The 15,860-nt window shown below is 43.9% G+C and overlaps 1 protein-coding gene across 1 annotated transcript in view; it reads right to left on the bottom strand.

The window, feature by feature from the left end:
• CNTN5 (contactin 5) overlaps nucleotides 1–15,860 on the bottom strand; it is an 802,468-nt gene that overhangs the window by 694,917 nt on the left and 91,691 nt on the right. Inside the window, exon 2 of the mRNA XM_066586592.1 lies at nucleotides 11,910–12,042. Within this exon, the coding sequence (XP_066442689.1) occupies nucleotides 11,910–11,967 (58 nt within the window). The 5' untranslated portion in view covers nucleotides 11,968–12,042. The remainder of the gene's footprint in view (nucleotides 1–11,909; nucleotides 12,043–15,860) is intronic.

A 15,860-nucleotide genomic window follows, 5' to 3' on the forward strand; every position in this document is an offset into this window, starting at 1 on the left:
GAGTCAGACACCACAAGACCTCCACCAACATACTATGGCAAATTTTAAAGAAACATGCATGAATAAATTATCAACACTGTTAACCATGGTCTGACGCTCATTTAGGACACAGAAGTAAAGAGGTGGGGTATTCCCCTGCTACACAGATATTGTCCCTGTCCAACATGACTGGGCCGACCTCAGGGCTCACCTGACCACCCACCTATCTAAGAATAAATGCATAAAACACAATTCTTTGTTGGAAGGTGAATGGTCACAGCTTTATTGAGTTATTCTTCTTTAATACGACCTGAATGATAAAAGGCTAAAAGGGTTGTCCCACTTCTGGCTGTTTTGCTGCAGGAAGCAGACAGAGCTCTACATTACACCGTGGCCAGAGGTGGTACTGCAGGCTGAGTCCTATTGCAGGGTGTCTTTTTTGCATGGCGAACTGTAGTTTCTTTGGTACCATTTTTCGGGCATATCAAATGTATTGTAAAATTTTAGTAATTCTTTTTGAAGGGCAGGGAGAAAAAAACATAAATTTTGCCATTGTTTGTTTGTTTTTTTACAGCATTAATCATACAGCATAGATGAAATGAATTATTTTTTTTCTGGGGGTCTGTACGATTATGATGTTAAAAAAATTGCATTTTTGTTTTTGATTTTTCCACTTTTGCACCATTAAACCCCTATTTTTGAAGATTACTTTTTTGTATTGCTGCATTCACTGCAAGATCAATAGCATTAATTTATTACACAGGTTTTTTATACAAAGGGGTGAAAGTGTGCAAAGAAGTATTTTTTGTTATTATTTTTTCAGGTTTTTTTTTACATTTTTTATGTCCCTTTAGTGGACTTGAATCAGAAAAGCTATGATTGCTATACTAATGCATTGCAGTACTTTTGTACTACATCCATTATTGCTTACAATAGTGATCACAGGCTATGGTAGGCCTGGACACCATTGACTGACATCAGGTTGCCATGCCTTCTCAATTACATAGTGGAGGGTTTATGACATCACAGAGGGAGCATGCTCCCTCTGTAAATCCTTTACATGTTGCGAGCTACATTGATTGTGCCATGTAAGGGGCTAACAGTGGGGATCGGTGTTCTCTGTTGCAGCTGGAGGCCAGCTGTTAGTCACAGTTGTCTCCCACTTCAAGATAGTGCGGGCTCACTTCGTAGCTAATGTTTTCCACAGTACATAAGTGTTTGCTTTAAGTACCATGGGCCCAGGGCATTAACATATGTCTTGTGGCACTTAGGGGTTATAGAATAGAAAGAATCTGAGCAGATTGATATATCGTTTTGTGGGAAAGCATTCTGCATAACTTGTGTTATATTTATTTAGTCCCATGGGCAGTCTTATCAGTGCTTGCAGCCTGTGTGACTATGCAGAGTTAGCCATCAACCCATGAGTAGGACCGCCCACTGGACTCCTAAGAGCAGGATTTAAAGGAATAAAATCCTGAACTCTTCCCCACAAACTATGTATCAATCTCTCAGCTCCTACTTCAGACACTTCAGACACTTATTCAGAGTGTTGGGTTCCCTTTATTCCCTTTCTATTGGAGCTGCTTTCCGCTCTTTCACTGACATTCTATTGTAAGAGCTGTAACATTTTATTTTTCAGTTGTCACAGCTGTGAGAGAGCCTGTAATTAATGTACAGATGTAACAATTGTTAACATGGCCGATGCATCTTGCTAACCTGATTTACAGCATTGTAGTTTATTGTAACACGTTAAGTGTGAAGTTAACATTTGCTACATCTGTACTATATAATAGAGGGAAAAACAATTACATTTTCTAAAAAGGTGGATTGAAAAGAAAAACACAATTATGATTCTTTTTGGAATCTTGTATGTACAATGTTTACCGTGCGGAAAAATGACGTGAGCCTTATTCTGCACGCCAATAGGAATACAATTTAAAAATCTATGTTTTTTTATGTTTTACTGCCTTTGGGGGCTAAGACATTAACTTGGCATCTCACGATCATAACATGGGGAGTTCTTGGGTGAGAGAAGGACCCCCCCCCCCCCCACTCACACTTAAGACTGACGTCCGAGGGTCCTTTTAGACAAGACGATTTTTGTTTGAATGAACAAATGACGTGACCGCTAACTCATTTGCTCTCGCGCAGCTTGTTTAGACAGGTAAATGGATCGCGGACTTGCTCAAATAAGAATTGCTCATTCCCTGCATTAGTGAATGAGAAGGATTGAATGAGCGCTGTTTAAACTGAATGATTAGTGAATGAGCCAATGAAGATTTGTATGTCTGCATAGGGGCTTATTCACACGAGCGTATATCGACTGGCGTTTTCACGGCCGGCAGATATACGCTACCATCTGATGAATTTGATTCCAATGCATCAGATCACACAAGCATATTCCCGTGGCGTAAAAGCACCCGGGCAGCAAAGATAGTCCTGGAACTATCTTTGTGCCCGAAATACGTCAGCCGCTGCATAGGCTCCTATGGTAGCCAATGACAGCAGCTGGAGAAGGGAGGTGGAAGGGAGTTTAGCAGCGTGACTGCTAAACTCCCTTCCCTCCTCCTCTCCTCCTGTTTGCAATGGGTGGGTGGGGGCGGCAAGGGCGGAGCTAAGCTCCAACCCGCTCCACCCCCTCCCATTGCTGGCTGCAGACAAGGGACGGAGAGGAGGTGGGTGCTTAGCTCTGCCCCATCCCACCCACCCCTATTGCAAACAACCGGAGGGAAGGAGAGAGGAGGTGAGCCGGCGGGGGGGAGGGAAGGGGAGGCAATGGCATTGCAGTCTCAGCGTATATACGTCGGGCCAGTGCTGTCTGAACGAGCGCACAAACATTAGATTTTTGCGCCCGTTGACATGTTTTTACGGGGGCAGTGGGTGAGCGTAAAAATGCCTAAGAGCCCTAAGATGTATGACAGATAAAAAGCGAACGATTCTCGTTCATCATTTAGTCGTTGGCTCACATTTAGACTTATCGTTCACTTTCCCTCATTTGAACAACTTTTTGAACGATAATCTTTCCATCTCCCGGCACTCTTTGGGGTTAAGCGGCTGGGATCAGAGTTATCTCTGATCCTAGCTACTGTAGGCAGGTGTCAGCTACATAACACAGCCATCACTCACTGATTATGGAGTTGACTCAGCTCCTGAGCCCAATCCTTACAATTCCTTTTGCCATATATGTATGGCGGATGTTGGGAAAGAGTTTAAGGGGTATTCTGGTTGGAATAAGTTATCCCCTATTCATGGGATGGGGAATAACTAGCTTACCGAGGGGAAACCAGAAAACCCCTCTAATGCAAGAAATTACAACTACTCACTGCTTGCAGGAGACCCTATGATCAGGTTATCATCGGGGGACTCTTCTAACAAAAGGAAGTTGTACAGGGCTGTGTATGTCAATGCAGTGGAGGTGTGCTTACTTTTTGTTACCGCTCATTGTCATATCACACTGTACTATCAATGTAAATGTACTGAGCTATTATGAATCGGAGAGCGATCAGGACTCACAAAAGGAACAGTCCATCTCTGTGTACAGATACAGAAAAAAGGACGTGTCTGTACTGTTACCTACTTGGTCTACAGAGCAGATGGAAATTTGTGCTCTACATGTATAATTTCATTTCTTTGCACGCCATCCTTGGCTTCAAATCAGTAATGTTAATTACACAACTGTTACAATTTCTAATTATAACTCAAATTCTGGAACTAGTAGGCTCTCAAACAAAGACTTGGAACAAGCTCTGTTGGATTTACCTTGTACAATTTTTTGTTTCACTGTTGAATACGTGGTCTTACAGGATTTTCAACGCCTCTACAAACATGAAGAACTGAGTCGTAACTCATGATTACAATCTATATTTAGAGGTTTCAAATGAGCTAAATATCAAGTTGCTTTGAGCTGCACTGAACTATGGGTTAATATTTCAACTTTCTGTATTTAGTGGATGAAAAGCAATTTGCAGCTATCATGACCCTTGGAAAGCTAATCACTGGAGAGAGAGTTATGTAGAGTTCAGGGTCCCCGTGTTTATTGAGAAAAACATTAAAACACATTACATTTTAACTATGATTATAGTTATTGACTTCAAGGGAGCAAGCACATGTGTTGAATTTGCATATTGAAAATCCTACATATACTTTATTTTGCTACAGGTTCCAAATCAGAAATTAGAGGCTTATGGTGTCCTTTTCAGACAGACCTGTTGAAATAGCCATACAAAAGACAAAGACATAGGGGCTGAGACAGGTGGAATAATGTATTAGAACTCAGATGACAATTGAGTACTAGTCATGCAAAATACAGTAGTTACAGAGACCAAGAAAGGCTTAGAAGGGAAGTCCATCATTCCTGGTTACACCCTAACTGTAATAGATGGAGAAATTGAGCATCTGCCCTGATAAGGGCGACTCCATGTCTGGAGCCTAACTGGATTCCCTAAAAGTCGCTAGATGTCTTTTTGGGGACAAGGAAGGCAAAAGGACCAACAATGCAGCTCCTAAGTGAAGAGATAAGAGAATAGCTAAAAATCAAGTCTAGAGTGAGAGTCTAAGAGAGAGGGTAAAGTCAATACTAGAAGAGAGAGCCAAAGTCACAATCAAAAGTCTAAAAGTCCAATGTTGTCACGTTGGAAGTGACTGTTGGTCAAATTCAACATGTGCTTGTGGATCCTAAGTGCACTTCATGCCAACACAAAAAGAGGAGGCCATTTTGAAAGCTATACTAATTATCTTGTGAAGATAAACTGCTTATTCACCAAGAACTAGATTCATCATGAGTGATAAAGGGAATATTTGAGGTCAGTTAAAAGTATTTTATCAGAAATTAACTGACCCTTCAGGCACTAGGGTAATCCCCAAGGAGCCATACCTAGAAGGCACTCACAGTCCTTGAGTCAGATGCTTAAAACTTTAAAGGGATTGTACCTTTTTTATTTTCATATTCCATTAATTGGAACCAAAATTTAGGTTTGGGGTACATTTTCTGGGATCGCTCCATTGCCAAAAACAAAGATCCTTCCACTGACAAAAACAAGGGGCTCCAAATCCCTGTTCAGAAACAGTCCAATGTGCTCATTCAGCTACAGTGTTTCTTTTGTTTCCATTCACTTTGAATGTGGGAATCTGAAACAGCCAAGCAAGCTTGGTCAACAGATTATTGAATATTGGGGTAGAGATGATACACCATCATACACATTAGATGATCAGCAGGTCAACTGATATCAATAGGTTCAGCTATCTTCTAAGTTATATAAGCATCTTTACAGGCATCCGACAAGCTATTAGACAGAATTTTGACATGGTATAAATAGTTGACAGGTATGAATAGAACTGGATCCAGACAAGAGACAAGCAGAGAGAGATCTGATCAGCATACATACTCAAACCCAAATGATATCAGGACAATAACCAGTACCCACTGGGAGGAGGGGCCAGAATATATGTACACAGACCCATGGTGATTGGTTGGCTGGGCTTATCTACCCCACAGCCAGCCAAATAAACCAACACCTGCAGAGTTGTGCGCCTGTCAGTGCATAGTATTATAGTAACTAGGAGCAGAAGTTGACACACTATGACAATTTCAACTGGGCTTGGGATACTTAGAATTTGGGGAAATCTACAGGTGCAGTGAGTGGAAACCATCACCAGTTTCTCAAAATGAATCGTTCGTGAGTGTTATTAGGTCAACTTGAACTTCTCTTGATGCTTAAGGGCAGTTAGGACCACCACCTGTTCCCAGAAATGAAAGGTTACTGAGCTCTATGAAGACCACTCTATGTTTTGAAGGCCTCTAGGTTTGGGTGCTCTATGAGTAGCTAATGACAAGGTACTTCCACATATGAAACCTAAATATATGAACGGTAAGGAATATTTTTTCCATAGTATTCATATTTTGAGGGATTATCTTGTTTAAAAACTGATTCAACCCAAACATTTCGATTGCTGCCTGCCCTATCATGGGGAGACGATGAAAGGTAGTCTTTTTATGATTGGTTAAGAATATAAACAAGCCATAAAAATCTGCTAAAAGATACCAATTATAGGACAAACTTCTACAGAGAGCATTTTCTTTTCTAACACACAGAACAGCTAATGGCGATCATTACAAGATATCTGCATGCTAGACTCATATTGTGTGTTTGTTTTATCTTCATTCATGAGCAGAAGGGTCACTTTGTTCAATGACCTCTACTATTTACAGTCCTTCCATTTCCATGTGTCATTGACTTACAATTATCCTGTCATCATGTACAAGGACAGCAAACAAAATGGGATTAAACATCAAACTTGCAAGAGTATGCAAAATACAATCAATACATCTCTTCAAAGGCCTAAATGTACTGGAATGATGGTGATAATGTAACAAAGGATTCCATTGTTTAAATGGTTATCATGTCTGTGCAGTGAGACAAAACCAAGCAGGAGATACAAAGGCCTTTTGTCTGTCACTCAGATGCTATCTGCTTGTTGACTTTGTATAATTATTTGTTGATCATTTTTTTACAAATAGAATTAACCTTGTTTGTTAAGCATTGAGCGCATAATAATACATTCATAAACCTAATGATGACCATACTCATTAAAGGAAAGATGGCTGAACCTGCTGATAACAGCAAGACCAGCTGACTATCTTATTTGTAGGGAGCTATCCTAATTCTCCTCCGATGGGGGATGTTAAGGAAAAGAAGGATTGGGCATATTGGATTTCAATATGCCCGATCAGATGCCCTAACCGCCTCTGCTTCCCCTTACATCTTGCCCTCATGGAGTCTCGCATACAGATGCTAAAGCAAAAAGTCTAAGGGTGCTTTTACATGGGACAATCTGTCAGTCACAGATGGCCGACTGGTCGTCCAAGCAATAAACGTTCCTGTGCTTTTACATAGGAGCGAGCATTGCTGACTGAATGGAGGCAGAGCAGCCGGGCATCGTTCCTGCCCACCTCCATTCACAGTAAGCAGGCAGTTGTTCATGGGAATCTGAACGATAATTACTCAGTGTAAGAATGTAGTTCTTTCTCTTAGCATGCAGTCTCACACACATTGAGACGCACGTGTGATCCACGACTAGCCGGCGGGAATGATCCGTCACACTCTCACGTCATCCACAAGCGCCGGCAGAAGGATGGCTGTCACTTGAACGGCATCTCCGATGTAAGTTCCCTATATATGGCTGTTTTTTGTATCTGTGTATCCTATGTGCTTGAAAAAGGCTACTGTAATTAGCCGAAATACGTTGCACTCCAGCACCTTGCTTTTCTTTGGCTCGGGGGTCTCTTGCAAGAGACCCACCTTTTGTTTTACATCAATAAAGTGGAATCTTCGTATCTACACCCTGGCAGTGAACCCAGTGTGATCTGTATTTACCAAGTGTTTCAGGACATCCAGAGGGGAGAGAGTCATCGCCCCCTGCTTATCTCCCTCCCATCTGCCGAATGAGTTTCATTGCATCCTTTTGACTTAATGTCCGAGCGCATAAGTTGTTAATGCTAATTGCCTTCACCCCCATTTATTTGATGATGGGGGGTCTCAGTTTTTCTCTTATATGCTGCTCTCCACTGAGGTGGATCCTGCAAGGATTGTCACTAGAGATGAGCGAGTATACTCGCTAAGGGACATTACACGAGCGAGTAGTGCCTTAGCGAGTATCTCCCCGCTCGTCTCTAAAGATTCGGGGGCCGCCGCGGGTGACAGGTGAGTTGTGGCGGGGAGCGTGGGGGAGAGAGAGATCTCCCCTCCGTTCCTACCCGCTGCTCCCCGTCCGCCGCTGGCCCCTGAATCTTTAGAGACGAGCAGGGAGATACTCGGCTAAGGCACTACTCGCTCGAGTAATGTGCCTTAGCGAGTATACTGGCTCATCTCTAATTGTGAAGTACCTTCCCGGAATATATTGTACCTATTTCTTCAGTTCCAAGGCGCTATCCTGTTTTATCTTTGCACACTAGTTGGGATAGAAATACTGCAGCTGCATCCCTCCTCGCCTCCTTGTATAATATTTACTGTTTGACACTAGATGGACTTTTGGTGATTGAGGAGGTTCTGCAAACAGGAAAAGGGGAATTACAGCAAACAAAAACTGCAGCATGAACCCTCTCCTTTCTGCCAGCATGCAGTCTCACACACATTGACAGAGAGAGGGAGAGATACGGATGCTGTATCCCCTCCTCTCCCCTACTTCTTGTCTAAATTTTTTTTTTGTGATGGAGGGGGTTCTTTAGGTTAAGAAAGGGGATTACAACAAAGAGACTGTAATAGAAGCCCCCTACTTTCTCCCAGCAGTAAGCAGTTTGCAAAACAAACTCTTTCTTCCCAGCATGCAGTCTCACACACATTGAAAAAGAGAGAGAGAGAGAGAGAGAGATACTGCAGCTGCGTCCCCTCTCCTCCCTTCTTCTTCTTGTACAGTATTTACTGTTTTACACCAAATACGTTATTGGTGACTGCAGAGCTTCTGTAGGCAAGGGAAGGGGAATTATTAGCAAAGAGACTGTAACAGAAAGCAGAATTACGCTAGATGGATTTTCGGAGGTTCTGCACAGTAGGAAAAGATGAGGAAAAGGCCACTCTCCTCTATTAAAAATTATTACAAAGCTTCATATATTCATAAGTACTACTGATACAAAAGTTGTGATAGCTATACTTTAACAGTAATCACAGCGTGACCTTTAGAAAGCTTCTGTTCACTTCAATGATCTCCTATATCTAAGGCCATGGTGGCCAATCATACATTTGCACCTACGACCCTCCAACTGTTGCAACCTCCCAGCAAGTCAGGAATGATTAGAGTTGTAGTTTTGCAATAGTCAGAGCGCCATGGGTCAGAATCAAGTATTCTAAAGCAGAAATACTGTATAATCACCGCAGGTGCATTACCATGAGGAAATGTGCAGATACTGGGAATATCACGGATTCATGTTGAACATAAAAGTCAATAAATATATGTAAAAGTAGCAAAATATCTGCGGTCTGAATCAGTGATCAAAACCGTGTCCAGGATCGATGCTGGCCGCCTTCGTTTCCCAGAGTGTAAGGTTGAGAGATGTTAATTAATGGGGAGTCTTCTTGAAATGTAGCATATAGAATATTCATCAGAAATGCTGTAGACTGGAATGGGGCAGTAGTATCTCATTTGCATAGGTGTAAGGTGGCATGCGAACCGTCTTCTCCTCTGATACATTAATTAATGCAATATCATATCCGATTAGCTGCTGATAACATCGCACTTGTCAGAATCAATGCAGTCTGTTATGCGTGTACAGCTACAGGACAGGCATATTCCAGAGAAAGATTAACCCTTCCAACTCTCAACAGAATCAAAAGTATCCAACTTAAAGGGAAGCAGTGCCTAAAGTTTGTCCATTTGCTCCACAGTAACCTGCACTCTATTATCAACTATGCAAAGGTTTATGCATTTGAGTTACGAATATCAGAATTATTTCAGATAGGGTGTAGCAATTTTCATTATCGAAAAGCCATTTAATTGCGAACAAAGCATTGATTCATCAATGACATCTAGTAGACTAGTAGTCACACATATACCACTCAGTTGTTCAAATAATACATGTAGTAATCACCAAACTCCATCAAAAATCTGCAAATTCAGGCGTGACTATCATATCCAACAGCCAGCGTGTCTAACGAACCATATCTCGGCTTCCTAGAGCTTTGTGAGAATAACATGTAAAGCAGTGCAACAATCACGGTCACATCTTGGAATGAATAGGAGGTTTTCTGAGACCTTAATGATGGGTAGATGGACAGACAGACAGGAAGATAGATAGATAGATAGATAGATAGATAGATAGATAGATAGATAGATAGATAGATAGATAGATATGAGATAGATAGATAGATAGATAGATAGATAGATAATGAGCCTTCTTTTTTTGCAAGCTGAACATTCCCAGATCCTTTAACCGTTCCTCATAGGACATGATTTGCAGACCGCTCACCATCCTGGTAACTCTTCTGTGAACTTGCTCCAGTTTGTCTATGTCTATTTTAAAGTGGGGTGCCCAGAACTGGACACCGTATTCCAGATGAGGTCTGACCACCCACTGGCGATATTTTCTTTCTTGCGCTGCGAGAGCACAGGAAAACTCTCGCCTCGCAGCGCAAGAAAGACGCCGGAATAGAACTGACATATCGCTAGTGCTTCCAATGGGGCCAGCGGCAGCAGTGCTAGCCCCATTGAAAACATTATTAATGATTATCGGGGAAGAGCTTATATTTCAAGCCCTTCCCCGATAATCATACTGTGGGGCTTGCCAGAAAGCAGTGCTTTCAATGGGATCCCCCCTTGAAAGCAATAGGATAGCATGCCGCGGACTTCTGCCACAGCTGTGACAGCTGTGGCAGAGGATTCCTTCATTCCCGCGGTCCCCGCGGGGATAAAGGAAACTCCTGTCGCAGCTGTGGCAGAAGTCCGAGGCATTCTCCATCTCTTTTCAATGGGGCTAGCGCTGCTGCCACTGGCCCCATTAAAAAGACTGGCAATATCCCGGCGTGATGCCTTTTTTGTTCTTGCGCAATGGAGAAAAAACGCCAGTGGGTGTGAGCCCTAAGGAAGAGTAGAGGGGAATAATAACCGCACGTGATCTAGACTCTATGCCTCTCCTAATACATCCCAGAATTGTGTTTACCTTTTTGGCTGCAGCATCACATTGTTGACTCATGTTCAGTCTGTGATCTATTAGTATACCCAAGTCTTTTTCACATGTGCTGCTGCTTAGCCTCATTCCTCCCATTCTGTATGTGCTTCTTTCATTTTTCTTGCCCAGATGTAGGACTTTTCATTTCTCCTGGTTAAATACTATTCTGTTAGTCGCCGCCCACTGTGCAAGCTTTTCTAGATCTTTTTGAATCCTCTCTCTTTAGTGTTAGAAAAATATATAGATTGATCGATAGAATTTGAAACTGGTGGTGTTGATTTTTGATGGAGGGACAGGATGAGGGCTAAGGGGCAGTTCTCCTCACATTTTTAATGTATTTTTGGCATATACTGTATCTTAAGCATGCATAAACATATATAAATGTACGCAATTTTATGCATATGTAAACGTTAAATATAGAACATGCAGCACTTTGTAAAAGTTGGGAAACAAAAAGTTGCAAAGGGAGAATTTGCTTTGAAAGTAGAAGACGCCTGATAGAGTCCAAATTTATTTAGCAGCAAGACAATGACCCCAAACATCCAGGCAATGTCATTAACGGCTATCTTCAGCGTAAGGAAGAACAAGGAGTCCTGGAAGCGATGACATGGCCCCACTGAGCTCTGATCTCATCATCATCCAGTCTATCAGGGATTGCATGAAGAGACAGAAAGATTGGAGCGAGCCAACCTCCAGAGAAGATCTGTGCTTAGTTCTCCAAGATGTCTGGAACAACCTCTCTGCTGAATTCCTCCAAAAACTGTGTGCAAGTGTCCCTAGAAGAACTGATGCTGTTTTGAAGGGAAAGGATGGTCACACCAAATAGTGATGTGATTTACATTTCTCTTTTGTTCAGTCACTTTGTATTTTGTTATTTGACTAAATATCTGTCAAACTTACGGCTTTATGTTTCCATAGATTGATGTAAGAGAGGTCAAACGGGAACTACATTTGGCCAGTTATAGACTACTTTTTAAGACTTTTTTTGTTTTAAAACTTTTATGATTACCGGGTGGGTAAAGCATGCTGCGGACAGCCCGTAAGACCTATAGGCGATTGCTCTTCGTACTAATGAGGTGGGTTAATGATCCCAATGGAAGAAAATGAAGCAGACGGTAAGAGAAACAATTATGGATGTTCCCTACATTTTTTGAAGATCCTAAAACCTCCTCATACTGTAGATAACACGAACTTAATTGCCTACAAAACGTGCGTTACGCCATATATATTTTATTCATCACTTGAAAACAAAGTTTACAATCCTCGTGTTTACCTGAAAGACACCCCGCGATGACTGACAGCAGCAGATATAGTTTCCATGGCGACGCCATCCTTGGTCACTAGGGTCTTGAGTCCCTGTTTGTGTGACTGTTAGCAGTTTTGACGTTCCTTCATTAAAGCTCAGCCTGTTGAGACACAAGACAGGTCTCCGTTAGAGAGAAGGAGAAAAAAACGAGAAGACGCACATCTGGCAATAATATGATAGGCAAATCAAAGGACGGAGCAAGGCCCTAAAGCAATTAAATGTCTGATACCATAAGCACTCGATGCAAAATTCGAGCTGACACTTGGAAATAAGTGAAGTGATTAAAGACCAAGGAAAAAAAACATTGCAGCTCTTACCTGAAAACCCTTGTAAGCAATATTAACATGACGAGATCTCCTGCACTGCGATACGAGAGGGCGCCGCTCATGGCCTTATTTTGATTTTCAGGATTGTACAACATTATCAGTTACATAGTAGAGGTGATAAAAAGATGCATTAAATGGCATCCCAATCCTAACCTTATAGAGTCATTCTTCTAGTAAGGTCAGGTTCACATAGTACATTCAAGACAAGGACATTAATGAGCTCACCTCTTCCTAAAAATTACATTGCACTGTGGCTTATGTTAATATTGCAGGCTGAGTCTCATTCACTTAAATGTAAGATTCAGCCTGCAGTACCAACTGGGGCCACTATGTAATGTACGGAGCTGTCTGCTTCCTGCAACAAAATAGAAGTAGGAGAACCATTTTAAGATACTTAACAGATCCTACATGGCAGTACATGAAGGCTGTATGCAACTTATTGCTCCACAAGCTATCATACAACCCCGTGCACAGAGCTCTGCCATGCCATGAGCCCTTTAACCACTTCAAAATGACAGATTTTCTAGTAAGAGGAGCTGGTATGTATGTGCACAAGACCGAGAACTCCACTCCACCAGCCAGACAGTGTGCTCCAGGAAACGCATAGAACTATATATATATATATATATATATATATATATATATATATATATATCATGTTTTTCTACATTTAAAAATTAAAGGGGTTGTCCGGCCATAGAAAGTGTATGTATATACTTTTGTTTGGCCATTACAATGCACTTTGCAATATACAATGTGCCTTGTAAATGAGCGAAACAGAAGATATATACTTACCAAGAAGGGGTAGGAAGGGGAGGGGGGGGGGCTGTCACAATATACCAGAGTGGGGGCTGCTGTCACATTACACTAGCGGGGGGGGGGGGGGGGGGGTTAACATTATAGTAGCAGGGGGGGCAGGGGGGGCTGTGACATTATAGTAGCTGGGGGGGCTGTAACATTACACTAGTGGTGGTGGGGGGGGGGTGCTGTCACACTATAGCAGTGGGGGGGGGGCAGGAAGTGCTGTAACATTATACCAGCGGTGGTGTAGGAAGGGGAGGGGGGCTGTCATAATATACTAGAGTGGGGGCTGATGTCAAATTACACTAGCGGGGGTGGGGGGGGGTTGTCACATTATAGTAGCAGGGGGTTGGAGGGCGGGGGGCTGTAACATTACACCAGCCTGAGGGTAGGAAAGGGAAGGCGGGGGTTTCTGTCACAATATACTAGAGCGGGGGGGGGGTGCTGTTGCTGTAACATTATACTAGCGGGGGGGGGGGGGGGGCTGCTGTCACATTATACTAGCAGGTGGGGGGGCTGTGTGATGCAGTCACTTTACAAGGGTTGGGGCGCTGACAACTAGTTGCTGCCGGGGGTCAGGGCGCTGACAACTACTCATCGGGGGTCGGGGCGCTGACAACTAGTCGCCGCCGGGGTCGGGGCACTGACAACTAGTCGGGGCACTGACAACTAGTTGGGGCACTGACAGCTAGTTGTCGCCGGGGGTCGGGACGCTGACAACTAGTCGACACTGGGGATCGGGGCACTGACAACTAGTCGCCGCCGGGGGTTGGGGCACTGACAACTAGTCGCCACCAGGGTACTGACATCTAGTCGCGGCTGGGGTCGGGGTGCTGACAACTAGTCGCCGCCGGGGGTCAGGATGTTGACAACTAGTCACCGCCAGGGTACTGACATCTAGTCGCGGCTGGGGGTCGGGGTGCTGACAACTAGTCGCCGCCGGGGGTCGGGGTGCTGACAACTAGCCGAAGTCGGGATGCTGACAACTAGTCGCTGCCGGGGGTAGGGGTGCTGACAACTAGTTGCTGCCGGGTCGGGGTGCTGACAACTGGTCGCCGCCGGGGGTCAGAGTGTTGACAACTAGTCGCCGTCAGGGTGCTGACATCTAGTTGCTGCCGGGCGACAGGGTGCTGACAACTAGTCTTTTATTAGTTTTAACTTTTACAAACACAGTAATACAAAATATGTGGGTTTAGATTTGTTATTTAAAGAATGGGGAAAAGGTTGTTTTTTTAACTTTTAATATTGCCTTTAACTGTTTTAAAAAACTTTATGAAACATTTTTATACATTTTTTTTTCGTTCACATAGGGGCTTGAACTTGCAATCACTTGATTGTTTGTAATATATACTGCAATACTTTAGTATTTCAATATAAAGTAATATTCACTGTTTCTTATTAAAGGGGTTGTCCGGCCAGAAACATCATAGCTCATTACTTCTGTTTGCCCATTTCCATGCACTTTGTAATATACATTGTGCATGGAAAATGAAGCAAACAGAAGTTTTGGACTTACCTTTAGGGGTGCCCCCCCCTGTGTTGACCCTCGGTCGTCCCAGGTTACGACAAGAAATCTTCTGCATTTCTTGTCGGGCCGGCAGCAGCTCTCGTCGGCGCTGGAACGCTCCTCTTCCCTTCCGCGCATGCGCAGTCCTTTTTTCTTCTGCCGGGACCGCGCTCTTTACCTCATCATCGCAGGGGACGCGCGCCGCCGGTCGGCGCATGCACAGTACACTTACTTCCTGGTTTCATATACCAGAGCGGAGTGAGTGACTGCCTGCCGCTGCTGCTTGGACAAGAGCCAAGAAGACACCGTCGGGACTTTAAAAGTATGTGAAAGGGGAGAAGGGGAGTAGGGGAGAAGGGGAGAAATGTTGGAGAGATGGATGGATGGATGGATGTGTGCACGGGGGGGGGGCAGTGATGTGTGTGTGGTGTGCACGGACCGGCTGTCAGAAGTCCCGGGGGAAGGGGGGGTGTGTGGAGTGGGAAAGATCGATGGATGGATGGATGGATGTGTGCAGGGGAAGGGGGGGGCAGTGATGTGTGTGTGGTGTGCACGGACCGGCTGACAGAAGTCCCGGGGGAAGGGGGGGTGTGTGGAGTGGGAGAGATCGATGGATGGATGGATGGATGGATGTGTGCAGGGGAAGGGGGGGGGGTGCAGTGATGTGTATGTGCATTGACCCGGCTGACAGAAGTGTGGGGGGGGGGTCATTGTGAGAGGGGCACTATGAGGGCATGTGTGTGTGGGGAAATGTTTTACTTTACTTTAGCAGGGGGCGGGGCCTGGGCGGGGAGAGACTGTAGAGCAGTTCAATAGAGGTGGGCGTGTCGTGGGCGGGGCTAGGACGTGAGCTGAGGGAAATCCTGCCTTTTCATGTCTTACTACCATCGGGAGCGCGCACACAGAAGAGGGGGGGGGGGCGCAGGGCATGTGAGAAGGCAGCACAGAGGCGCCATCTTTGAAAACTGCAGAGAAGATCAGTCTAAGGTAATAAACTGACATTGCAGCTGATCTGCCGGACAGTTTGAGCCCTAGTATGCTGTCTGTTACTATCCTTACTGAAAGGGAAGCAGCAGCATTTTTACCCTGTGTGGCCGGACAACTCCTTTAAAGGGGTTGTCCCGAGGCAGCAAGTGGGTCTATACACTTCTGTATGGCCATAATAATGCACTTTGTAATGTACATTGTGCATTAATTATGAGCCATACAGAAGTTATAAAAAGTTTTTTACTTACCTGCTCCGTTGCTAGCGTCCTCGTTCCCATGGAGCCGACTAATTTTTGG

This window comes from Eleutherodactylus coqui, chromosome 1, assembly GCF_035609145.1.
Source record: "Eleutherodactylus coqui strain aEleCoq1 chromosome 1, aEleCoq1.hap1, whole genome shotgun sequence".
NCBI classification, from domain to species: Eukaryota; Metazoa; Chordata; class Amphibia; order Anura; family Eleutherodactylidae; genus Eleutherodactylus; species Eleutherodactylus coqui.